Here is a 25,855-nt window from a genome sequence, read left to right as displayed (position 1 = left end):
TTTATAATATTACAACTTCCTGCAAACTTTCTTTTTCTTCCATTAGAGTAAAGCAGTGGCCAAATCTGGATCATCCACTTTCCAATGGGACATTATGAGATCTCTGGGCCTCAATGACCACGAGATTGCCAGCTTTGCCAATGCTGAACACTGGCTGGAGTACTTCCCTCCTCTGGCTGTTAAAGACCTCAAACAGATGGGAGTCAAGGTGACTAAATATAATCCTGTAACACAAGCAAATAACTGTGTTTCTCTGTTCTGTATCTGCCTGTTAATAGACTCACAAAAGATAACCCTAGTCACATACACATAATCATCTCCCTGTTTGATACCTAAGCTAGAATCACCATGATTAATTGACCCTGAGGATGATTAGATCAAGCAATTAAAATAAATTGTGCCTCAATCTTCACAGGTGGACTGGAGGCGCTCGTTCATCACCACAGATGTGAACCCCTTCTACGATTCCTTCGTCAGGTGGCAGTTCATTACACTGAAGGAGAGAAAAAAGATCAAGTTTGGCAAAAGGTGAGATAGTTTTAGAGGTTTCTGTATAAATGTTTTACTTGTGCTGTAGCATTATCCCATGATACAGGGAACACGGAGGAAAGTAGAAACACTTTATCTGTGTTGCTGTCACCATCAGTTGAACTGTACTGCCTGATAATGTGCCAACTTTTCTGTACCAGTGTCATTTCTTTTAATTGGGTAAAAGCAAAGTTGAAATTTTGGATGGATGGACATTGAAAGATAACTGCCCTTTTGGTCTTTACCAGTTCAATTAGATTTTTTTGTGGCATTGTAGGTTCTTTTAAATGTATAATGTCACTGTTATCTGCAGGTATACCATCTACTCCCCCAAGGATGGACAGCCATGCATGGACCATGACAGGCAGACAGGAGAGGTGCACTTGACTTGCTCAATGAAATAATGTTTTAATTGTGAAAAACAAAACTGTGACATAATTATACATGATCAATTGTGTGTCCTATAGCAAACATTAAAAGAGACTGTGTTCTCACAATTTACCACCATTTTGAGTCAGCATATGTATATTTGAAATCATTACACTTTATTGTACTGCATATTCAACACATTACCTCATACTTCACATTCACATTCATTCCTTAGTGATTTTATTCGATGCGCCATTTTTTGTCTGTTGCTACATTTCACTGTGGTTCAAGAAAATTCTCCATATTAAATTTTTGGAAATGTTTGTTCTTTTTCTCCCAACTAACATCTATTCCTCACCCACAGGGAGTTGGACCTCAGGAGTACACTCTCATCAAGATGAAGATAGTTGAGCCGTACACAGCAAAATTCAAGTCCAAAGTCTTTTATAGCAGGTAACACACACTGAACTCTTTACTACCAATAACTGGTTGGGAAGGACACTACTGCTTAAGTATTATTCTGATTGATAAATACAATAACACTAACTCTAGATAGAGACAGAAGGTAATTGTTGATTCTGCCCTCCCCACAGCGGCATGAAAGGTAAAAACATCTTCCTGGTGGCTGCCACTCTGAGACCAGAGACCATGTTCGGTCAAACCAACTGCTGGGTGAGGCCTGACATGAAGTATGTTGCCTTTGAGACAGCCAGCGGAGACATTTTCATCTGCACCAGTAGGTCTGCCAGGAACATGTCTTACCAGGGCTTCACCAAAGAGAATGGAGTGGTGCCAGTGATCATGGAAATACTGGGACAGGTACTAACTTTGTGTCTATTGGTTTTTATTCAGTTCAAGCTAATAGTATAAGGACAACACTGTTACTTGATATGATTTAAAAGCAGTACATCAGTTTGGCAGGTTTGCCATGTGAAGGAAACTGGTAAGTTTCCATGACTATGGCATAAACAAGCTGCAAAACTGACCTTTACTGTGGTTCTGATTGATATTTCTATAATAACAATCTGTCTTGTTTCTGCTGCCCCCAAGTGGCCAAAAAAGTTATTCAATTTATTGCACGTACTTAAGTGTAAAACAACAGTAAGTCAGGTACATTTTCCAAGTATGATAAGGTATGTTGGCAACATATGAAGAGAATAAGCTTACCATCGTTTTGCCTCTGTTTAGGACATCCTTGGCTGTGCCCTAAGTGCTCCTCTGACCTCCTACAAGATTATTTACGCTCTGCCCATGCTCACCATCAAGGAGGACAAAGGTACGAGTCAAGACATTGTGAAATATAGCTAAGAGATAAATTCATCTAGAGAGGTTGTCCTGTTAGATTTGTTTTAAATTGTTTTGCAAGGCAGACTAATGTCACATCGGTTAAAGCGCTGTAGTTACTAAAAGGATTCCTTGCCAGTGTTACTCACAGAATACCTTTGAGTAAGGGCATGTTACACTCTTTTCTTAAGTGGCTACTTAAGCTGAAAAGTTCAACAAAAGCTCCTTGAAATGTGTTGATTTTACTATCTGTGTTTCAAATAAAGATAATTTATTCTAGCTCTTGTTGCTTTAGGTAAGTTTAGAGTGTCATCCCTTATTCCTCCTTGTCTTATAGTATTCTTTTTGAGGTGTGTGGAAAAATACTGAGTCTCAAAATAGCATACCAAGGTCAACATAGAATTTATAAGTGTACTGTGATGTCAAAAGATGGAAGAAATGGCTGCTGTTTTGCCTCAAGGGAGAACATTTGTAAACATACAAAATTGATCTAATTGCATTCAGAGTTTCTCCGTTCTCCTAGAAGTCAGTACTGTCTATTTCTCTGGTCTGTTGTGCTTGAAGGATTTAGTTTTTCTGTTTGTATTCATGTGTTCTGTTGATGAAATTTATTGGAAATTAATTGGAATTTGGAGTTTGGAGTTGAAATGTCAGAATTTCATTAAGAATGAATTTCTCATGCCTAGTGTGCCATACTGTCTTTAAGGGATATGGAAAACAATGAGTGAGGGTGGACAGGGGTTGACATTTATCATTTTCCAGATGAGGTTAATTTGTTCTGCCTTTCCTCTCAGTTTGTAAGTTGCTTCAGTGCAGCTGCTTGGCGGTTGTAGAAATGTGGTGGCAATGGAGATTTCATAGTTTTGAATTTGTATAATGCAAATTACATTATCACTGAGAAACATAACCACTTGATTTGTTTAATACATTCAATATGTTGGCCTTTTGCCATTTCGCCATTTTCCTCAGGTACTGGGGTAGTTACCAGTGTGCCCTCTGATGCTCCTGATGACATTGCTGCTCTCAGGGACATCAAGAAAAAACAGGTATAGTTACAGACCTGCAACTAAATTTCTACTATGCTGCTGTCCACCAAGCTTGGAAATTTGTGTCATTAAATTTTTTAACAGATTGTACTCTTAAACTAGTCTACTGTGTTATTTGCTTAAGTTCAGGTGGACTAAACTGAAGAAAAATAGGTGACCATTAAGGACTAAAACATGTACTACATTTTGCAGTTTTGCAATATTAATGCTGCTGTTAATGCTTGCATTTCCAAAAGGCTCTCCGGGAGAAGTATGGAATTGAGGACAAGATGGTGTTGCCTTTTGAGCCGGTATGCTGATCTTCAAAAGTCAGTCTGATTTCAGTCAGGTTGCACTTAACTCATCAGCTCTAGTCAAAAAAACACAAATCTGAAAATAAATTCTGTCTGAGTTACTAAATACAATCTTAATATGTGTGTTTTACATATGTTTGTGCACCTGTCAGGTCCCTATCATAGAGATCCCAGGCTATGGTAACCTGTCAGCTCCTCTGGTGTGTGATGAGCTGAAGATCCAGAGCCAGAATGACAAAGACAAGCTGGCAGAGGCCAAGGAGAAAGTTTACCTAAAAGGATTTTATGAAGGGGTGAGTTGACTTTGTGGTTAATAAGTGGGGAAAAAACAGTTTCATAGGTCAGCAAAATGCAGCTTCTCTGGAAAAAGTGTGCTTGAGAGCACCGTGAATTTGTTCAACATGACACACACATAGAGGGGTCTTAGAATTTTCCAGAAGTCCTTTTTTACTGTCACAACATTATGACATTAGACATGTTAAAATTTACAAAGTCAGCGGCTTTCACTGTCAGCAGATTGTGAATTTGAAAGAGATAATAACTTAAATGTAGACATAGTCTGCAAGGGGCGATGCAACTGCACATCAAACAGAGCACATTTCACATGTGTATACTCAGTATGTGTCTTCCCACTGAGCAGTTTAGGATCATTTGTGACTGGAGAATAAACCGTTTGTTGACAGAGCTGCCAGGATTGTGAAACAAATGCACTGGTATAAATGATATGTTTCTGTATGTTCCTGTTTTAGATAATGCTGGTTGATGGCTACAAGGGGCAGAAGGTCCAGGATGTCAAGAAACCAATCCAGAGGATGATGGTGGAGAAGGTAAGACATCCTCTGTTTCTTACACAAAACGTATCCACAATACAAAATACAAAAAACATATATTCAAATAAAATGTGGTAGAACAGCTTTAAATCCTGGCCTTATCCTGGATTGTGTTTGTTTGTTGCAGAGTATAGAGTTACTATGCTGAGTATGATGGAGATGTCCAGTTTGATTTTCTGTTTATTTTTAATGATGTTGGCTTTGTGTTAACCTATCACAGGGCGAGGCCATGATCTACATGGAGCCAGAAAAATCGGTGATGTCACGTTCAGCTGATGAGTGTGTCGTGGCTCTCTGTGACCAGTGGTAACGTGAATACTGATCATGAGAATCTTTAGGTTTTATGATAAAAAGTATGTTAATTAGTAATGTGAGGGTTATTATTTGACCTCAGTGGATATGAAGCTGCATGGTACTATTATGGAAACTAGTGGAATAGATGTAAATTAAATGATTTTTTTTTCTCTCTTTTCTCACGAGGCTTTATTTTTGTTAAATGGCCTCATGCTGATTAATGCTACTTTTAAAAAAATGACCAAAAATGGTCAAGATGGTTGAAGAGTTTAATGCTATTCCCCAGTTAATGTTATATGCGTCTTTCAGGTACTTGGACTATGGGGATGCTGAGTGGAAGCTGCAGGCCAATGAAGCCCTCAAGTCTTTGGAAACGTAAGTCAATGACTCAGTGCACTGAATTTCCATCCCTGTCACATTTTGCTTTTTACAGTGTTTGTCAGGGTTCCTTTGAAGGTCTACAAAATATAGTATAGAGTGCAGAAAATCTATTAAATGACTTTACAGCCTGTAATTAGTCTGAAAAGACAAATAACAGCATCTGCTTGCTGTGTTGATGCGTACTATATGTGTAATATGTGTAATTCTATACAACATTACAGATTTTGTGATGAGACCAGGAGAAACTTTGAGGCAACTTTGGCCTGGCTCCAGGAGCATGCCTGCTCTCGTACCTATGGACTTGGTGAGTGTTTAACTCCATTGTGTCTGTGTGTTTAAGGGATACAGTCAATGTTTATGTCGGTGCCCTATGCAACTTTAATTTTATTTACAGTTTTGATGCTGCTATCATCTTCATCTCATTAAAAAAAACATATTTTTTATATCAGGATTAAATTTACCATCATGTCAAATCCAAACAGGATCTAAAGGCTTCTTGAACTGGCGTATGACTGGTGTTTATATGGTTATTCTATGGTCTATAGATGGAGACAGAGGACTGACAATAAAGCACCTAGCAACAGTGTGCCTTTCTGCTCATGCAGGAATAGATGCAGACTGAAGGCCAGCTGGCACACAGCACAGGCCAGTGCAGCACTGTCTTGGCCTCTTGTAAACTCCTACTGTAGAAATCTTCTCACACCTTTTCAGAATACGAAGCACAAATTCTCCAACCAGCAAACCAGCAAACAGACTGATATTCTGTTCAGAGATTTTGTTGTAAAGTGCAGGTTGGGGAGATTCCTTTCATTTCTGTCCGAACCATGGGATAAAAAGTCCACAAACATAGTACATAGTTTTATAGGTTCCAGTCTTTTCATACAGTAATGCCTACAAGCCAAAGACAGACTGTACCCAGCCACAAAGTATAGTGTTTAAACCTAACACCTATGGGGTATTAAAAATAACTGTGAAATGTTTTGCAAATGCTTGCAAGAGTAGGTGCATTTATTTTCTGATAAAATCTATTTAATCTGGCTCAGACCTCATATTCATGTAGCTACTGCTTGTAAAAATTAATTGCTGTTCAAGCTTGCAATAATTGTGTGTTTTTAACCACTGAAAGCTGGTAAAAGCTCTCAATGGACTCTCCCTGGAAAACCACAAACATGAGCTTAGTGCATTTCAGGCCAATTGAGTTGTATACCATTTGTAGCTTTTTTTTCCCCACTCTCTTTGCCCTCAAAATCAACAGAGTTAAAATTTGAGGAAAAGTAGCAGTTGAAAAAAAGAAATTGCTCGTGTCTGAAAAAACAACAGGTTGACCACTTGTGGTTTGGTTAATTTTAGTTTAGTTTATTTGACAATAAAGATTTACATCTCAGCCTGTTTGCCAAAGATTATCCGATGAATCCCAGGACTTGTTTCTCTTGGCACCAGCATGTAACCAGCTTGACAAAGCAACAAATGCAACAAAAGATTGTGTCAATACAGAGGAGACAATTGTTTTTCTTAGTAATTTCTTGTCTTTCACTTTCTCTCTCCTGATTATGTGGTTGTCTTTCTCTCTCTGGATTTTCTGGTTGTGTGTGTGTGTGTGTGTGTCTGTGTTTCTCTGTCTGCATGTGTGCATGCCCCCTGGTTACCATAGGAACGCGGCTGCCTTGGGACGAGCAGTGGCTGATTGAGTCACTATCGGACTCCACCATCTACATGGCTTACTACACTGTAGCCCACCTTCTCCAGGGAGGTGTGCTAAACGGACAGGGAGCCTCACCACTGGGCATCAAGTACGGACACACAAAACGCACACACGCCCACACACCAGAATAAACAATGATTGGACCCTAACTGATTGACTAACTGATTTGGGCTCTTTTTTTTTTTTCTTTTTTTTTTTTTTTAACCTTCCTTTGTCCATCTCTTTCTGCCTTCAAACAACCATAGATGTTATTCACCTGAGGGAGAAAAGACTCAGATTTAGAAAATAAATTAAACCATTTCAAATGACAGGTGCTGCCTTTCAGACATTCTTTTTAAAAAGTCAATTTGTTGCTCAGTATTCATCCCATGAAATATTCATCCCATGAAATTAGAATAATAGGATGTCCTATTCGGACATCCCATGAAATAAATAAAAAAGACATGCAATCAATGACAAATGCTGCATTTCAAAAACAGTTTTTAAAAAATCAGTACATACCTCATTGTTCATTTAGCATCCTCAAATCTCGTCCTGAGCACTGAGATAAAATTCCAATGAGAAATGAAACTCCATCAAACACAAAAACACAGTCACAGACAAGTTTTTAATTACTTATCCACCTCACTTAAGCCCAGTATATCCCTCATTCTAACCTTGACCATTATTTTTCCATTCTTTTATCCTTTTTTAATCTCCCACAGGCCCGAGCAGATGACCAGGGAGGTGTGGGACTTTATCTTCTTTAAGACATCTCCTTTCCCCAAGACGGGCATCCCTAAAGAGCACCTACAGAGGCTGAGGAGGGAGTTTGAGTACTGGTACCCTGTGGATGTCCGTGTGTCTGGCAAAGACCTGGTTCCCAACCACCTGTCTTACTACCTGTACAACCATGTGGCTATGTGGCCCAAAGACAAGTGAGTTTGCCCACTCAACAAAGGGTAGGAAAAAATAAACTAGGGGCTAGATTTGTAGCATGTAATATAATTCACAATGTTCAGGTGATTTGAAAATTAAGATTATCATTTTATTTACATTAGTGATGCCTTGCTTTACAGATTTCTTTAATTTGTCATCCACTTAGATGGCATTCCCTTCAATTTTGGACTATTGAAGGAAAATTTTGACTTTTTGGCAACTAAACATTCATTTTTTTACCAAGACGGACAATACACGGGAAGAAGACTAGCAACACAGCTAGTCTGGCTCCATCCAATGAAATTAAGATTCATGTACCAGCACCCCCAAAGCTCACAAGTGGAACATTGCATTTGGACTCTCTCTCAACTTGGACTGTCCAATTGCATCAGGCCCAAGCTATAACCTGAGTTTGTTACATGGAGATACTTATCAGTCATAGAAAAATGGCATCATCAGTGTCATGATAATGATTTTAAACATACCATGATGATGATGGTGGTGGTGCTGAAGATAACATTAATGAGAACATTGTCTTTTATCTGTAGTGGGAAGTGGCCACAAGCAGTGCGAGCCAACGGACATCTGCTCCTCAACTCTGAAAAGGTATTCATGTTGTGAAATATTAATCTGGATATATTTTGTTATCACAACAACATATATTTTATTAAAGCTACAACTCAAGAAAAACCATCTGACGTGGTCTTTTATCTGACTTGTTTGAGTACCGACAGACAGACCATTAATAAGTAGTAAAATTAACATTGTCATATTTTGCAGCAAACCTATTTGTTTATCTCATATGCCAGTAATTAACTAGTGTTTGATGCCGTCAAGAATTTTAATTACTGTCTGTGCTGTTGATTTGCACTTGGTTTGCTTTGTTTTAGATTTAAACACAGACTGTCTGTGACTTAATGATATTATTCCTCTATGCTTTGTAATGAACTTATGTGGGCGGACATACTTGAAAGACTCTGACTGCTAACATCTGTTTTTCTATTCACCAGATGTCCAAATCAACTGGAAATTTCCTCACTCTCACCCAAGCCATTGACAAGTTCTCAGCAGATGGTACATTCAGCTTTTTCTTGATATATCTTGCTCCCGTGTTGTGTTTTGTATCTTCTCTCTTCCCTCTCATGACTTCAATAGTAACTCTGTTATGTTTTGTTGAAACATGGGAGACATCATGTGTACATTTAGAACAGTTTACAGTTTATTTTCATAGTGCACACAACATTACACTTAATTATGCCATAAACATTGTTTATCCCAGTGTTAAAGATAATTGGAAAACGCCCCATCTTCATAAGATGGCCGAAGTGTTGATATTAGGTGCTTCAAGCCATTGTATATGTCAGATCCTATATACCGCACTGTGCAGCAGTGAGTCTCTGTATAATAATTTGTTATGTGTGCTTTAATTAAGATGTCCAACAGCTTTATTGCACTAGAAATGTACCAGACAGTCATGAATTATCATGTATTTGCATGATCGTCACTCCCGAAAGCAGTACCTGCTGCTGGTGTCTCCACAGGACAGCAAAGAAAGTTTCAGAGGAGAGAAGAAAAGAAGCAACTCTAAAATCAAATATTTATAGACACACGAGAGGAAGACAAGATTTTCACTTACAAGTTCTGAGACCAAGAATGAGACTTGATGTACAGTGGTAGAACTGGACTATTTCAGGGAATGTTGTTAATGTTGTTAATCTCTATATGTTTGTTTGGATTTCTGTTTTTCTTTTCTAGCTATGATTATTTGATATTTTTTTCAACAGTGCCTGGATTGTACACAGATTAACCCTGATATCCATTCCCTCCTGCCCTCAGTATACCTAAGGATTAGTAAATCTAAATCTATACCCTCTGGGTTTTTTTCTTTTTCTTTTTTTTTTTTTTTGGGTTGTTATTTCTACCTCCTTTGTTTTTTTATGTTTTGAATGTGCTGAATAATAGATAGATGTGTGTGTTGTGTCTCTAGAAGCTTTCCTACTGTGGGAGAAAAGAACTTCATGGCCTGACAGCAGATAGATTTATTAAGTGGACTTCCTGTCTAAGAGCTTGGAGTGATGTCTGCTGGGTATTTGAAGTTTTCTCAGACTTTGGAGTTTTCCACTAAGTCTGTCAACTTCACCTAGTTGTCAAAATATTTAACAAAACGGAAAGAGAAAAGCTGTGTGTCAGTGTTTGTATGTATAACATAGGATTAAGGGGCCTGTATAGTTGGATATTTAATTTGGGAAAATCACAAATGCAGTGAAGAGAATAGAGGCATTGCTCTGAAAAGCTGACTCCAAATCAGCTTTAAACATGTTCTGTTGTTCCCTGTACGTCCTGCTGTTTCAACACACCCCTTCATTTTCTCTCTCAGGTATGCGTCTGGCTCTAGCCGATGCCGGTGATACAGTGGAAGATGCCAACTTTGTGGAAACCATGGCTGACGCTGGCATCCTGCGCCTCTACACCTGGGTAGAGTGGGTTAAGGAGATGATTGCCAACCAGAACAACCTGAGGCCAGGACCTGCTGACACCTTCAACGACCGGGTCTTTGCTAGGTAGATGCATGAATTCCTTTAGAGGTTGTGCTATGGATGGACAGCCACCAAGATTTATAGCTAGCATTATTATGGTCAGATTTTCACATTACAGAAGGCAAAATACATAAGATTAACGCTGAATTGTATTCATTTTCCCCCACACCGGGAAATGTGTACATGTGGGTTTTTAAATCATGGAGATTGGGGAATACAACGCTGAATTTTTATTCTTGATAATTCAACGTCCTTGAACAGCAGGGTCTTTATTGATGGAGAGAATAAAAACAAGAAGCATGGATTAATAGTAAAAGAGGAAGAGACAGAAATTCTGGCTTGAAATAATTATAATTTATATAAGTTTCTAAGTATTTATAAAAGTGTCAGAAAATAAGGGAAAACACCTTGTATGACCAAGACCCCAAAGTGTCAACTTTCAGTTGCTTTTATTTTTTAAATTATTTAACAGTTAAAAATCCCAAAAGGATTTATTTTGAATGATATCAGATAGAGAGATGGAATTTTACACTAAATAAAATTTTATTATTCAGTTTTGCTCATAATACACAGAACAAAGTACAACAAATATTAGTGTCAGTGACGGGAGGACATATGCATTGTTGAAGTCTTTTGTAATAATGATCTTTTGTAAATATCACCATTCATTTATCAACATTCATGTCTCAAGTGGTCTCTGTTCTGGGACTTATACGTTGTCCGTTTGTCCCATTTCGCTTCAAATTTGGCTTGTTGGATTCTCAGTATATGAGTGAGTCTTTCCATATCAAATATGTCTTCAACTGTGTCCAACCAGTTCTTCAAAGTCAGTCACTACTTAATTGGTAGACAAATCATTTAAGCAGAAATAGCATACTGATACCATGCTTACCACCAGTCCGACACATTGGATTACATACGAGGTTGTAAACAGAGTCAGTTTCTCTTATGATGTATTGCAGTGTGATTTTATGAGCTTAGGTGAACTGATTTGATTCTCTATGATCAGTTGGTACCATATAGTCTATGGTTGGTACTCAAAGGCAAGAAATGCAACCACACAAATAGAAGTAAGAAAAGTCCTCCAGAGTTTAAATTCCCTTGGAAGATCCTGGCCTTTCTGACTCATGAATCGTGAACTGACTTTGCAGACTGATTGAAAGGGTTTTGTGTCCTGTCTAGTGAGATGAATGCAGGCATCCTGAAGACAGAGCAGCACTATGACAGGATGATGTACAAGGAGGCTCTGAAGAGTGGCTTCTTTGAGTTCCAGGTAAATTAAATGTCCTTTATAGAAAAAAAAATAAAAATTCCAGTGATTTTAAAAAAAATCATCCTTATATCATAAAGACAAGCATGCATGTCACCCTCATGTTATGAAGTGATATTATGGATTCTCCAGTGACAGATTTAAACTAGTTGGAGCATAACACGAGTGAGGGTTCACATCTCATCCTGAGCATGTGATGAATTCACTGGATTTTAGTGTATGGGATAGTTTAGGACTCGCATAATAACCAGTGATGGTGACAACCTTTAAATCTCCCACCTGTTTTTGTGTGTGCATGCAGGCAGCCAAAGATAAGTACCGTGAGCTGGCTATCGAAGGCATGCACAGAGACCTCGTCTTCCAGTTCATAGAGAGACAAACTCTGCTGCTGGCCCCGATCTGCCCGCACCTTTGTGAATACACCTGGGGTCTACTGGGCAAGGTAAGAAATATAGATTTGGCATCATACTGTTGATTTCATGTTCTAAGCTGCATGTGTTCTTTGACTGCAGGTTCAAATCTTACTTTCATCCTTTCCTCACTTTTGTCTTTTGAATTTATCTCCCTTGTACACTTTCAGTTGAAACAGACACATGAAATATTTCATGATTACACCTGGGATCAACAAGGCATGTCGGCCTGCAGTTGCGCTGAATCCCACTGCTCATTTACCTCTGTGAAATGGCTACTAACACACACATATAGCCTCTGGTGGTGTACATATCCTCCAGGAGCCTGTCTTCACACCATGGGCCTTCTTTTTCTCATCACTATGAAAGGAATTCGCACACTGTTGCTCACTCCCCACAGCACAGACAGCCAAGAATATTTTTAACACTTGAATTTATGAATATGAAAGAGTGCCGCTGCACTGTAGATGGGTTTTTCAGTTGTCGCTTAGCAACAACAAAGGCGCCACAACCCGTGTTTTTCTCCAATCATGTGTTCAGCACCGCTAGCTAAAGAGCTAAGAGGCACTCATTGGACACAGAGGTGCACACAACAGTGTGAAATTCATACACATGCCCAGTTAATATGGTGTGTGCCTAGTTTTGTTAGGGAGGTGCTGTGACCTCTGGCTGTGTAGTTTAATAGGATTGAGAACCTCTGGTGTGCCTCAAACTTTTGTATTTTTTTGGTCCTCCACACACTGTTAAACCAGAATGCACTAACAGCAGTCGTTCCCCATCAATCTTATCCCATACTCCTGTCCTTTTACCCTCTCTCAGACCAGTTCTCTGATGAAAGCCTCGTGGCCTGTGGCGGGCCCAGTTGACGAGATTCTGATCCGTTCCTCTCAGTACCTGATGGAGACCGCACACGACCTCCGACTGCGACTCAAAGCTTACATGCTTCCCCCAAAGAACAAGGTAAAATGTGTGTCTGTGTTGTTTCACATGCTTCACTGCCACTTTACTTCAGTAATGGCTTTTTCAAGAAACCATGAAAATTAATATTGATTTCAGAATTGATTGCGTTCTTTTAAATAGTTTTTATGAAATACAACACAAGTCTGGAAGTGTTCATTAAGTGCATTAATTAAATCAGAGGCAGAAATGTATTGAGGGAGTCTTTTCTCCCTCAGGTATTGTTTAACAGTTTCATGGTTGTTTGATGGGGAGCACAATGAGGCAGAAAATGACAAGCACAGTAAGAGGCTTGAAAAAACAGAGAACAGGAGCCAAACATAAAGTTGGGGATCAGCATTTTGTCATATCTCAATCCTGTGTACAATCTATTTATCAAATCTGCACTTATTGAATCCTTTTAGGCTTAAATAACAAGAATAATTAAAACTAATATCTAAAATTGAAGCATTGTGGAACAACATATTTGCTATGTAGATGATTACCTGAATTTTTTTTTACTTTTTTTTTTTTTTGGCTAAAAGAGAGAGAGAATTTCTATGACTCTGAGCTCAAGAAATCTACAGTATGTATTCGTCCACCCTGGGAATTAATGAAAAAACAGCTTCAAGTCTAAAAGAGTCACATTCTTACTGAGTGACATGAGTTTCCTCTTAAAGATTTTACATAAAAATGATGAATGATTTCTACTTGAATTCTGATTTTAGTGTGTTTACTCTGTTTTTCCATTCCCTGGCCAGTTTCTCTCACCCTATTTTAAGCATGCTTGTAAAGCAATCACCTTTTTTTTTTTCTTTTTTTCTTTTTTTTTCAGTTCACACCTCCTAGTCCACCATAGCAGTTGTGGATTATTTACGTTGTTGCGTTTGTCTCTGCCATAGCATCCTGTAGCCTTCTAGATACCCTTAAAGACTGATGTCTGCGTTGTGTTCATGACAGGAAAGCTTGTCTATTGTTTGCTTACAGTTTGGCACCTCGATAAGTGGCTTTAGGCAGCTGGGAGAAAAGCAAAACAAGTATTGACAAGATCTAAGACAGCCGATATCTCATACTTCCAGACTACTGTTATTGATTTGCTGCAGATGTTTTGGTGCCATGGAGGCAAGATGGAGGGATGATGGGAAAAGAGGAGAAAAGGAAAGATGGAAGAGGCTGTCTTTTTATTCTGATAATTATAGTGTTTTCATACATAAATGAGTTTCTAACTCAAATCTCCCCCACCAGATGTCACGTGACCATAATTATACAAGACATAACTTAATTTTATAAATTTGTAAAAGTTTATACGTAAAAAAATCAAATAGATAATAATAATGATAATAATAAATGTCAAGCTGATAATTAATTAAAGCAAATATGTTTTCATTGCATACAATGAATATACAGCAGCTTTTTCAAATTTTTATAATGTTTAATTTATAATGGTAATATACTGTCATATCAAGACTAATTTATTGAAACACATACAGACACGCATACAGTACAGGACAAGAGTAGACTTGACAGCTGTCACATAAAATAAATTCACAGGTGCCCATCTTCATCATAGAACATTACACACACATGAAAAAACACCTAGCCTCTTGAATAATCCCAACATTGAGGCCGCCCACGTTACTGTACTGAATAAAAACCACACTGCAAAGTCTTACATACCTGATTATCAGGATAAATGAGATGAATCTGAAAGCTCCTTCTTACACTGTTTTCTCCCAACAGAAAGGTGACTCAAAGCCCCCAGCCAAGCCCTCACACTGCACCATCTACGTAGCCAAGAGCTACCCTCCATGGCAGCACAGTGCCTTATCCCTGCTCGGCAAGCACTACAAGGTGAGAAACACACACACAACCTAACATTCATACACAGCATATGAATGTTTTTACATATGTTACATGCAAAAACACAGGGGTCATAGCATAGTGATGCACTAAAATACTTACTCCCATCCATCTGTATTTCCATAATTGTGTCTCAAATGATAATTTATGTATGATGTCTTTTCTGTTAGTCACCCAATATACCTCTGTCTCTGCTCCTGTCTTTTCTTTCTCGTTGTCTATCCAGAGCAACAACGGGGTCCTTCCAGACAACAAAGTGATAGCGAGCGAGTTGGGAGCCCTGCCTGAACTGAAGAAATACATGAAGAGAGTCATGCCTTTTGTAGCCATGATCAAGGTACATATGGAGGAGGCGGTGGTGACAGTGTAGTAGTGTTTGTGTGTCTGTGTGAGGGCAGGTCCTGTCCCCTCTCCACCTACCCTGTCCACCTCTAACGTGGGCAATATTAATAATCAATACTTATTTATGTTGGTTTTTTTTTTGGTTTTTTTTGGAATAATAAATATTGAATTGAATGTCAGTACTATACACACATTTACCATCATACTTTTGTGTGTTCAAGTTGGGTTTGTTTTCCACCTAAGAAGCTGTTTAAGCAATATGTCCATAAGGTGGCTTATCTTTTGTGTTTGCACACATTTTTGCTTCACATTGGTCTAAATTCAGCTCTGGAAAGTTGGAGTTTGCATTTTCAAAGACTATTTTCTTTTTTTTATTCCTCTTTGAGTCAAACAAAGGCAAAACTGTAGCCAATATGATAAAACAGCTTGAACAACAGTATTACATTGAAATTCCAAAGAAACTGCAGGAATACTTGGTCTGCAGAGTTCAAAGTGTTTATTGATTGAAAGAGTACAAAACACACTTTTGACAGGCTGTCTCAGTCTGTTCCTGTGTTTGTTTGCAACGGTCATAATTTTTTTTTTTTTTTCAGTATCAACTTGATGGCAGGTCTATTTGTCTTTGTTGATTTTTATTACAAGCTTTCACAATTAAATTCTTATCACATTGCATATTGCATCACTGCTAGTTAAAGCTTTTGTTTGATCTAATAGCAGCAGTCACGAAATACACCCTGGCAAGACACGATGGTTCAAATGACAACATAAAGATATTAGATTAACATCTAACTGCAGTTATTACTTCTGTTATATATATATATATATGTGTGTGTGTGTATATATATATATATACACTTAAGGTCAAGTCGCTAATAAATGATCAGAGGGACTAGGCTTATTAAAATTTTAGATGTCTCATCTCCCAGGTGCTCAGGGCTTTGTTCAGGTGTTGCTGTTTTCACTGCAGTGATCAAACAGAATGAAACTAATAAATAGTCATGATAAGCTTTGTGTTCATCCATGGTTTGTCTCTCAAGCTGGTGTTTCAGCTTTCAAGTTGTTTTCTCTCCCAGCTTTTCTTGTTTGATGGTTTGTTTTGGCATCTTTTGTTCACAAAGCTTTTTTTCCCCTCAATAATCTTGTGGTGGCAATATAAGCATAATAATGAACATTCTGCATAATGCAGAATTATAAACTAAAACCTGATGTCTGATGTGGATGAAATATCAGGTTTTCTCTCATTCTGCTAATTGCTGGTGTGTTAGGGACCATAGCAAGTTAAAACTGAATATGTTAACTTGTTCATTGTTCAGGAGAGTTCAGATCATTTATGTCCATCATTCAAGTCTGTGTCTCTGTGATTCTGATTATTTGGGTTCTGCTTTGTTTTCTGTAGGAGAACCTGGAGAAGAACGGCCCCAGGGTTTTGGATCTGGAGCTGGAGTTTGATGAACGGGCAGTTCTGATGGAGAACCTGGTTTACTTAACCAATTCTCTGGAGGTGTGTTTTTTGTGAACCATCGGTCCTCAAATTGAAAATAAAAGAGCTTAAAGCAGACCCCATTCCAGAAAGTGTCTGTCCCAAACAGGAACATGCCTAAGGTTACTACATTTTTGTGAGCCCAAAGTGGTGTAACACAAAATTTATTGAGGTTACACAACGGCTGCAAGCACCAAAACCCGTCTCTTCTACCCCCAAATATGTGCAATTAACTCAATATGTTTACTCGATTAGGTTCCATTTGTCTTCACGTTAACATGCAGTCACAGCATTTTGGTTTCCTCAAAAATACCTTGGCTTTAAAGCTGAGTTTCACTACTTCTGCAAAAGTCAGTTGAGACAATCCTGAGCTCAGCTGTCAGTCAGGAAAGCCCTTAATGCTTTTGTCTGCACAGAAGCTTAGCCCAGTCAAAAACTAAAACCCTAAGATACTTTTGTGAAGCCAGCACAGATTTAACCACAGAAAAGAAAAATTGTACGTAATGCATGTCAAAGTAACACCCTGAGTCCAATTCCCATGTGTCTGATTGATCATAGCTAAAGTTGAATTGCCACACAAAAGTCATAATGACACAGAAATATGCTGTGTCATGTAAGGCTCTAACGGGGTGATGTGTTACCTAGCTCACAAGCCAACACTGAGAATGGGGTTCACCAAATCTGCCCTCTGAGAGACACAGGCTTTAGGCTAAAAAGGTGACTGAAAACATGAATGGCCAGCAGAGAAGTGGTTTATGTGGTTAGAGAGTTCTCTTTGGACATTTTGGTGCGTTTCCTTGCTTTAAAAACTGGTCTCTGGTGAATTGCAACCAGCCTTAGTCACCACGCTCTGTGAAGGACTGTGTTTTTTCAAATAGAAAGTGGCATTGATTATAGTTTTTTGTTTTGGTTTTTGCCCCCCACATTCCCAATCACATTGCTTCTCCTCCACAGTTGGAGCAGATAGACGTCCTGTTTGCATCTGACGCTGACGACAAAGTGAAGGAGGACTGTTGCCCAGGGAAACCGTTCTGTGTTTTCAGATCAGAGGTAAATGCTCTCGGCTGTGTGTCGGCTGTTCTCAAAGCAGATTTTGTGTGTGTGTGTGTGTGTGTAAGTGTGTGTGTGTGTAAGTGTAAGTTTCTCTTTCAGTCACTCATTCGTCAGATTTTAAGATGTCACTCTGCTCTGTGTTTGCACATTTGCTTTCTGTGTGTGTGTGTGTGTGTGCGCGTGTGCGCGCGCGCGTGTGTGTGCGTGCGTGCGTGCGTGCGTGCGTGTGCGCTTGTTGTTTGGCTGTGTGCATCCTCTCAGCAGCAGTGTTTGTGTCTCTGATGAGCAAAATGGTTGTCGTACACTCGATTCAACAATTAAATTGTGTGTTTATGCATTGGTGTCTTTCATTTGTCTACCCAGCCTGGAGTTTGTGTGTCCCTGGTCAACCCTCAGCCATGCAACGGCATGTTTTCCACAAAGCTTGACATCCGGCAAGGGGACAGCAGAGACAGCATCATCCGCAGACTAGCCAAGGTCAACAGACTCATCAAAGGTTAGTAAGATAAATGGATATACAGTAGAAATTCATCAACAATGGTTACCAAAAATGGGATTGTTAATACACAAAAATGACTGTTATAATCAAGGAGTTAGATCCAAGTTTAAAAAGGTGCGCACAGATTGTTAAGCTTTGTGGAGATCACAAGTCTTGGTGGCTCAGCTGACTAAGAGACATTATATAACTGATGTTCAACAGCTGAATATGTCAGCACTCCCATCTATTCCATTTTCTCCCACCTGCCGTCATCATGCACAGGACTTGGGAAAGGGAGTGACACCAATGTGACTATTAACAGAAAAATCACCTACTGCTATCTTTTAAAATCACCCTAACAGTTGTGCTTTTCTGTGCTGTCGATCTAACCCGTTCCTGCATGGAGAGAAGTTGAAATTTTTACCCTTTTTTGCTGATTGTTGTTGGCTTACAAAAAGTGATTGATGTCATATTAGAGATGGGCTTTGTGTGAGGACAATTTACAGGTTCTGTACAGGTAAAAATGGTTATGGCTTATATCTCTACCAGTGTGCCATTAGCACAACCAGCGCTGCTGGCCATCATCATATTTGTGTAAGCAATTTCAGAAAGCATTCCACTCAGATTCTAACACCATCAGGCATTCTGTCCTCTCAGAGAGTTAGCCTTTCAGCTGCTCTCTGTTGTCTTAGTTTTGTATTTTTTAACATGCTGGCAGATTAAAAAAAAAAAAGCAGAATAATATTGAAGCTTATGTAAGAGTGGTTCAATGTATGACCCAGTTTGCTTTGTAGGCTGTATCCCTGTCACTCCTCTCCTTTCTCCTATAACTCCTCCTTCCCTCCATGCAGTGATTTCTCAGTCTCCTTCATCACTTTATCTCCTTAACTTCACCCTTTCCTTCTCTATTCTGTTTTCCCTACCACTGTTTGATCCTTCCTCATCCCTCCGCTGTGTCTCAACTCTCCGTCTCTCTCACCTCACTTCATCTCACCTCTGATCACTCTGACTCTGCCTCCTTCCCTTCCACTAGACCTGTCCAGGGTGAAGTTGATGAGATACGAGGACCCCATGCTGGGGCCTCGCCGGGTGCCCGTCCTGGGACAGGAGGAGCAGGGCAAGCTGCCCATCTCCAACAAATCTGTGTTCAACGTCAATCTGGAGGAGAAGAGGGTCACCCTGGCCGACAACGGCCTCACTGTAGACGTTGGGGACACTTTGGTTTATCTGGTTCATTAAAGTAACATTCACTCTTTCTCACACACACAGGCACATGGGGGCACATTCAGCAGTGAGTAATTTGTTCAAAGGTTTACATGCATCATGAAATATTCTAATAAAATAGGTCATTTTGACTCAAAGCCATAGAACACTGACTCAAAATGTACGTAAGTTGTATGATTTATGTTTCTGTACTCACACCATTTGCTCCAGTACATGGTGTTAGATTTGAAAGATCTTCTTCCTCTAACTGTTACTGGCTTCTCACTCTTGTTTATCAAGTCACTGCTGAATGCAACCTCAGGGAATATCTGAATCTAATGGGACCTGAAAACTTAGCTTCTATCTTCCTTTTTTAAAACAACTCATACAGTTATAGCACAGTCAGATTTGCGTCTGGTCTGGACAAAACAGAGATAGTTCAGGACTTCTATAACTCCTATCCCATTGATAAAAGACTGTTTGGTCTTTGGTGCTTAAATTGGGCTCTTCAATGGTGTGAGGAAACTTACAAGGGTTTGGTACAGGAGTATAACATCAGGATTTGTATTCTGTTCTGTCTTTTTATTGTTGGGTTAAAGTTGGATCTCTTGAGTTTTCTCCATGGGTCATTTTTTCCTATTTGATATGATCACACAATATATAACTATTTGTATAATGAAGCTTTTGAAAAATGTTTTTTTTTTCTTGTGAGGCAATGAAAAATCATCTAGCACCATGTCCTATATTGTAGCTGACCAACCACTTGTTTAACATTATTGCATTGTGAGACTGCTCCTCCATCCTCCTGAATGCCCGTTGTTTCCATACAGATGGTAATGTGTCTGCCGTGTTGTTTCATATATCAAAGGTGAGACGTATTGTTCCTTCAGTTTTGTCAGCCTGTCAGACAGCTTTCCTATTTTCTAGCTCTGGATGGCACATGTCTGACGTGCGCTTTTCCATAGAAATAATAAAACCTATGAAATATTCAGCCTTCTTGGTGTTGTTTCTCTCACTCTCTCCTCTCTGTGCTACTTTATTTCTTTTAAGGATGAAAATAAGACAAGTGTTCCCCACAAGAATGAGACTCATCTCAAGAGTGTGTCATGGTTATGGGGGAAGTCGCTGGATCTTTGCCCCCGTACTGAAGATGGTGAGGACTTTGTGTCAGCACTCTTCTGATGTGGTTGATGTGTAGCTACAAACTGTAGCTCAGAGGGTATAGAGGTTGTAAGCATTCTGCACACAGACACCTACAGGCAATATTTATTGATGACTTGGAGAGGAGATATGCAAAGGAGATGGAATAGGCAATAAACTTCAGCTGACTGAATGAATAATAAATTAGCAAAACAAAATTGTTACCATTCAGGTCTAGATACTGTTCAGGGATGATGTTTAGGGAAATATGCTTATTTGCTTTCTTGTAGAGTGTTAGGTGAGAAGATTGATGCCACACTTGTGTGTGTGCTAAATACGATCGTTCTACCAGCAGAAGGCTAGAATAAAGACTGAAAACAGGGATCTGTCTAAAAGTAAATCAGCCTGTCAGTTATTAATTAACATGTATCTTGTTTGTCTAAAATTTTAAAAAGGTGTTATATGGGCTAACTTGGCTTAAATCTTGTCAAGAAAGCAAACTGTTGACCTTTTATTTATGAGCGTGAAGATAACAGATAAGAGCTGAAACTAAATATTGTACAGCAGCAGAGACGGCAAGACTGGTCAGAACTGAGGGAAGGATGAATGCAGCCAAATGCAGAAAGATTCTTGAGGAAAATCTGCTCCAGAGAGACTGGGGCAACGGTTCACCTTTTAGTATGACAATGACCTGAAGCAAACGACCATGACAACACTGGAGTGGCTTGAGACAAGTCCTTGAGTGACCCAGTCAAAGCTCAGGGGGCTGCTTGGAAGAATGGAATAAACTGCCCAAATCCAGGTATCTAAAGGTTGTAGAGATTTAACCAAAAGGACTTGAAGCATTTTACTGCTAAATTAGCTTCTACAAAGTACTGAATCAAGGATCTGAATGCTTTTGTAAAGGAGAAATTTCAGTTTTTGATTTTTGAAGGATTTGCCAAATTTTCACACTTTGTCACTATGGGTTATTGTGTGTGAGTACTAATAGGCAAAAATAGCAATTTTATCAGTTTAAAAAGTGAAGCAGTATGAATACTTTATAAAGCCACTGTGTATGAAATATGTCGTCATCCACCAAGTGAGGAAGCATCCACTTTTACATGTACTAACATTTGTCACAATTTTCAGTCAAGACTAGATGTGCATGTGTGAACTGACCCATGTTCATTTCACTGCGTGTCCTTCCACCACGTAAACACCACCCCACCACCCTTCTCATTCACAGGCCCACACACAAACTGTACATTAGTCTAAATATAAAGGTCAATGTGAGAACACAGGAAATGCATGAGCGCAGTCAGTCGCCTCTAAACATGAGCCACAGGTGTTTCACTGGTTTTAAAATGCATCTTTCACTTCCCAGCTCTTCACTGTGCAAGTTTCTGCCTCAAGGGTGAGTCTAACATTTACTGTACATCTATTCAAATACATCTATATAGAAACAGTGAATGCCTTGAATGTCATGGGTCAGACAAACCGTTAGATTTCATTTCTTGTAATTATGCAAATGAAATTAATTTTATATGACTTTACTTAATCTTTGCTACATGTTTTAGAAGCACAATTCATCTCTGTTATATTCTACAGACAATAAATGTAAATTAATTATTTTTTCACAAGAATTTGTCACGTTATGCCCTGCTGGTGTGCTTGTGTGTGTGGTGTATGCATCCATTCACATCTGATTATTTTATGCCAGGCATTTGCACACATGCACTCTGATGTGTATCTGCCCCCCCTCCCCAATTTGCTGTGTTAGCAGGGTGGGTGTGTGGGGAGGGGGTGCACTGTAAAAGTCTCAGACAGAAGACAACTAAGACAAGACTTATCTCTGTCACACAGCTTCTGGCCGAGCAATCCGACTGCTGGTTTATCTTGCTCTGGCACACACCCTCTCACTGGGGAAGTGTCACTCTGCCCCCTTCTCCCTCCACCTCCTCATTTCTGCTGACTCTCTGCTCACCCTCTCCTCTCCTCTCCCCCTCTCATCTCCTCGCCTCACCCCTCTCTGGATGCCAGCAGCTTCTAGTCATGGAGCAGACGACAGTCACACACCAGTAAGTGTTTCTTTGTCCCTACCAGTACACAGTGTTGTCACCACTGAGCACAATGGATTACAGCCAACAGCTCACTTATCTTATTCTGCTTTTTTGTTGCTGCTGTGTTTCTTCTCTTACGCCTCTATGATAATATAAATGAAGCAGGAACATTTTTACAAATCTATTGTTGCTGCAGCTCCTGCTTTTGCTCTCCTTAATACTAAATTGAACTTATTTTGAATTTGCCTTCACTGCAGTTTTCTGCGATTAAAGTGTTGCTGAAGGCCTAAATCAGATGAATGCAGGAATAAATGCTGTATTACATACTGTATTTTACCAGTAGTAGGATAATATTAGTTTGATATATTAGTGCGATTGTGGTGTTGTGCTGCTAAACTTTCATAGGAGCCAGCTGAGCACAAAACATGCTGTTCCAGGAAATGAAATTAGCTGAATGAATGAAATGAGTTAAATTCCTGCTTCCAGGAACACAAGACTAACTGGCCCATTTTCTTTTAATGCTAAGCCTGCAGTTGAGTATCAGTGACATGTTCACAACCATATATCTAAAGATAGATTCATTAAAAATCTAACTTCAGACCAGAACTGTCAGCCACTGAAGCCTCAGCAATTCGAGAGAAGGAAATGGGGGGCTTCACCACAGCAAGTGAAGGCAACTGGAGGTCAGACAACTCACCTGCAGTGACAGACCCGATACTCACACAGCCCGGGCTCGGCGTCACCACGACAACCATCACCACCATCACGCAGACAGGAGGAGACTGGAGCACCGGCCTGTTTGACATCTGCGGAGACAAGACTACATGTAACATGAACACACAGGGCTCACATGCACCAATCACAACTTTAAGACTCTTATTTTATTCTTTGTGTAGTTGTTATGTCAACTTTGTACACACACACATATATAAATTGTGGTGACCTGTGTCTGTGCTTGCAGGTATTCTCGGGGCTCTGGTGCCGTGCTGTTTAGACCTGAGTTTAGCTCACCAGTACGGTGAGTGTCTGTGCATGCCTCTCTTACCAGGATCCACTTTTGCCATACGAGTCGGGATCAGAGAGCGGTACAAGATACAGGTGAGTGTGTGTATTCACATGTGAAAAACATATTTGTCAATGGGAAGTAAAGATTTGTGCTGCTTGTTAAAGCACCCTTTAACACACCAACAGGCAGACTTTAAAAAATGGTTCCTGCTCACACCAGCATAACCAGACATATGTAAAGTTACAGTATATTCAATGTGGTGGTTTACCTGTCTCAAGCAAGTTTTAAGACTCCACAATAAATGGAAAACAAGAGGCTACTGGGATAGACACTGAAATGGAGAACACCGTATTGACTGAATGCACACATAGCTTCTCTTTAAGTTGCATGTTATGTCTTTGCATGTGCGTTTCGTCTGCATGTGTGCTTCCTCTATATGCGTTCACATGCATGTGTGTGCGTGCGCCTGCCTGTCTGCATGTTCATCCACAGGGAAGTGTGTGTGAGGACTGGACCACAGTGTATTGCTGTTACCCCCTGGCTGTATGTCAGATGATAAGAGAGATGAAGCGGAGGATGAAGACTCAGACCTATCATGTGTCCACTGCCCTCGAGTGCTCGTGAGGAAACCCTAGACAGTCGATGAGGGTTTTTCCTTATTACTATGCAGCAGAGACTGTCGTTCACACCAGCTGAGACTACTGGTATGAATAGCATGAAGAATAAATACTATAAGGTTTGAATTTACTTTTAAATGCCCCTGAGGATGCCTTGGACAATAAATTAAGCATATCCTGCAGTGTTCAAAGAAGACTGAATAGGGTGAACTTTGATTATTAAGGTAAACAAGAAAAGTCGCAGCTGTTTAGCCTGAACCAGTGTATAGAGCTTAAAACTGTCTTTGAAGTTGTTAAGTTCTAACTAAAACCAACATTTACCTTTAACTGCTTTTGGACTTCATGATATCAGGACTATATTCTGCTTTTCTTGCAGAGAATTCAAGAATTCATTAACTGCATTCTGAGTTGAGTGAAAAGCAGGTGGCACCACACATGCTTATTTTCAGCATTCAGCAGGCATCAATGGCAGCAAATGGCACTAAACATCTGACTCTCAATCAGACGCCCGAAACTTTAACAACTTTTTTTTTTATCCAACATATGTTTACATTTTAACCCAAACCAGCCAATACTCTTTAACTATCATGTAAGCAGCCTTATCTGGTTATCTTAATCAGGATATGGTTAAAATCAAAGTCATTAAGCCCTTATTGAAAGTTTTATTTGGTTAAAGGCAGATTTCTTTCAAAGCTCCGTTCACCCAAAACTCACGGCTAATGCTATTTAGGCATGCCATAGTTTTAGTTGTAAAAAAAGGAATGACGTGTCCCTCCAAAAACAATGTGCTTTGTGCTCTCAATTTTCCAGGAAGCTCACTGACAATAGTTTTAGGGAAAGTTTCATAGACAGAAAATTGTACAAATGGGATAAGTGCAAAATGTGATTTGTCTTAACTGACCCCATTAATTCCGTCTTGTGTGCCAAAGGTCACCAGACACATTAAGGCCTTCAGTCACCCCTTAGACATGAAGGGAAGATGAAGTGAGGAAACATAAAGCTTTCCTCTTTCCAGACCTTGAGGCACAAATTGCGCCATGGTGACTCAACATTAGGGACAATACCTATAAATCTTATTTTCAGTCTCGCATTTAAGACAAAATGAAAATAAAGCCAGAGAAGCACAGAGAAACTGCACACCACTTCGGTGTGCAGCAGCCATTTGGCTTCCTACGTTAAGTAAGCATTAATGTGTTTGAGAGTGTGATTTATTTGTGTGGGATGAGACAAGTGTGTGAGTCCATTCAGTATGCAGGACCACCTGTCTGATTCCCCAGCATACAGGCTACAGTGCAGCTCAGATTCCAGTCAACAGTTCAAGTACAGCCTGATGATAATAAAACCTATTTCCTTATTCTGTTATTCCCTTACCCCTCTATTCCATGGCTCACCCTCAGGCATTCAGTCATATTATTAATCCAGTCCTGATTGCTGTGGTTCCCTGAACCTGAAATGCCAACCAGTGAGAACGGATTTGAAAATGTTATTTATACACAAAGCAGATGGGTCCTCAAAGGGCAAATATGTAATTTGTTAACTTCTCTGGATGTGGTCCCCCACCTGCCAGCTGCTTCAGATGAAATGGGGGGAAAAGAAAAACTGGTTTGATGTCAAAAAGGAGAGATGTGAATTAGAATATTTAATCATGTTTTATATATAGTGCCCTGCACTCTGCAAGGAGTTAATCTTCTGCATGAAAATAAATATTATATATTATATAATCATTTCAATTCTCTCATCTAATTATTTTGTTGTTGGTTATTACTATGTGGATGTCCTCATCCTTAACCAACACTGTTATTCTATTAAAGACTTAAAAGTCAGAGTGACAGATAA

The 25,855-nt window shown here is 39.4% G+C and overlaps 2 protein-coding genes across 2 annotated transcripts in view; both read left to right on the top strand.

Annotated features, from left to right (window-relative positions):
• The window catches only part of lars1 (leucyl-tRNA synthetase 1), a 22,407-nt gene extending 2,202 nt beyond the window's left edge, over positions 1–20,205 (top strand). The window contains exons 6-32 of the mRNA XM_018691642.2: positions 47–208; positions 416–528; positions 842–905; positions 1,262–1,350; positions 1,491–1,716; positions 2,086–2,173; positions 3,151–3,227; positions 3,464–3,517; positions 3,673–3,813; positions 4,270–4,347; positions 4,571–4,656; positions 4,954–5,019; positions 5,247–5,329; positions 6,677–6,815; positions 7,432–7,644; positions 8,194–8,251; positions 8,656–8,719; positions 10,023–10,206; positions 11,365–11,455; positions 11,754–11,894; positions 12,682–12,822; positions 14,539–14,649; positions 14,885–14,995; positions 16,397–16,501; positions 17,435–17,530; positions 17,897–18,029; positions 19,045–20,205. Coding sequence (XP_018547158.1) covers positions 47–208; positions 416–528; positions 842–905; positions 1,262–1,350; positions 1,491–1,716; positions 2,086–2,173; positions 3,151–3,227; positions 3,464–3,517; positions 3,673–3,813; positions 4,270–4,347; positions 4,571–4,656; positions 4,954–5,019; positions 5,247–5,329; positions 6,677–6,815; positions 7,432–7,644; positions 8,194–8,251; positions 8,656–8,719; positions 10,023–10,206; positions 11,365–11,455; positions 11,754–11,894; positions 12,682–12,822; positions 14,539–14,649; positions 14,885–14,995; positions 16,397–16,501; positions 17,435–17,530; positions 17,897–18,029; positions 19,045–19,250 — 3,120 coding nt within the window. The 3' untranslated portion in view covers positions 19,251–20,205. The remainder of the gene's footprint in view (positions 1–46; positions 209–415; positions 529–841; positions 906–1,261; positions 1,351–1,490; positions 1,717–2,085; positions 2,174–3,150; positions 3,228–3,463; positions 3,518–3,672; positions 3,814–4,269; positions 4,348–4,570; positions 4,657–4,953; positions 5,020–5,246; positions 5,330–6,676; positions 6,816–7,431; positions 7,645–8,193; positions 8,252–8,655; positions 8,720–10,022; positions 10,207–11,364; positions 11,456–11,753; positions 11,895–12,681; positions 12,823–14,538; positions 14,650–14,884; positions 14,996–16,396; positions 16,502–17,434; positions 17,531–17,896; positions 18,030–19,044) is intronic.
• Positions 20,155–25,855, top strand: plac8l1 (PLAC8 like 1). Its single transcript, XM_018691646.2, has 6 exons — positions 20,155–20,367; positions 21,721–21,750; positions 22,200–22,414; positions 22,996–23,222; positions 23,358–23,494; positions 23,895–25,855. Exons 1-6 carry the CDS (start codon positions 20,155–20,157, stop codon positions 24,024–24,026), a joined length of 954 nt encoding a protein of 317 aa, XP_018547162.1. The 3' UTR covers positions 24,027–25,855.

Source organism: Lates calcarifer, linkage group LG20, assembly GCF_001640805.2.
Source record: "Lates calcarifer isolate ASB-BC8 linkage group LG20, TLL_Latcal_v3, whole genome shotgun sequence".
NCBI lineage: Eukaryota > Metazoa > Chordata > Actinopteri > Centropomidae > Lates > Lates calcarifer.
Note: the sequence above shows the minus strand (reverse complement) of the source record. Positions and strands in the feature narration are given on the sequence as shown.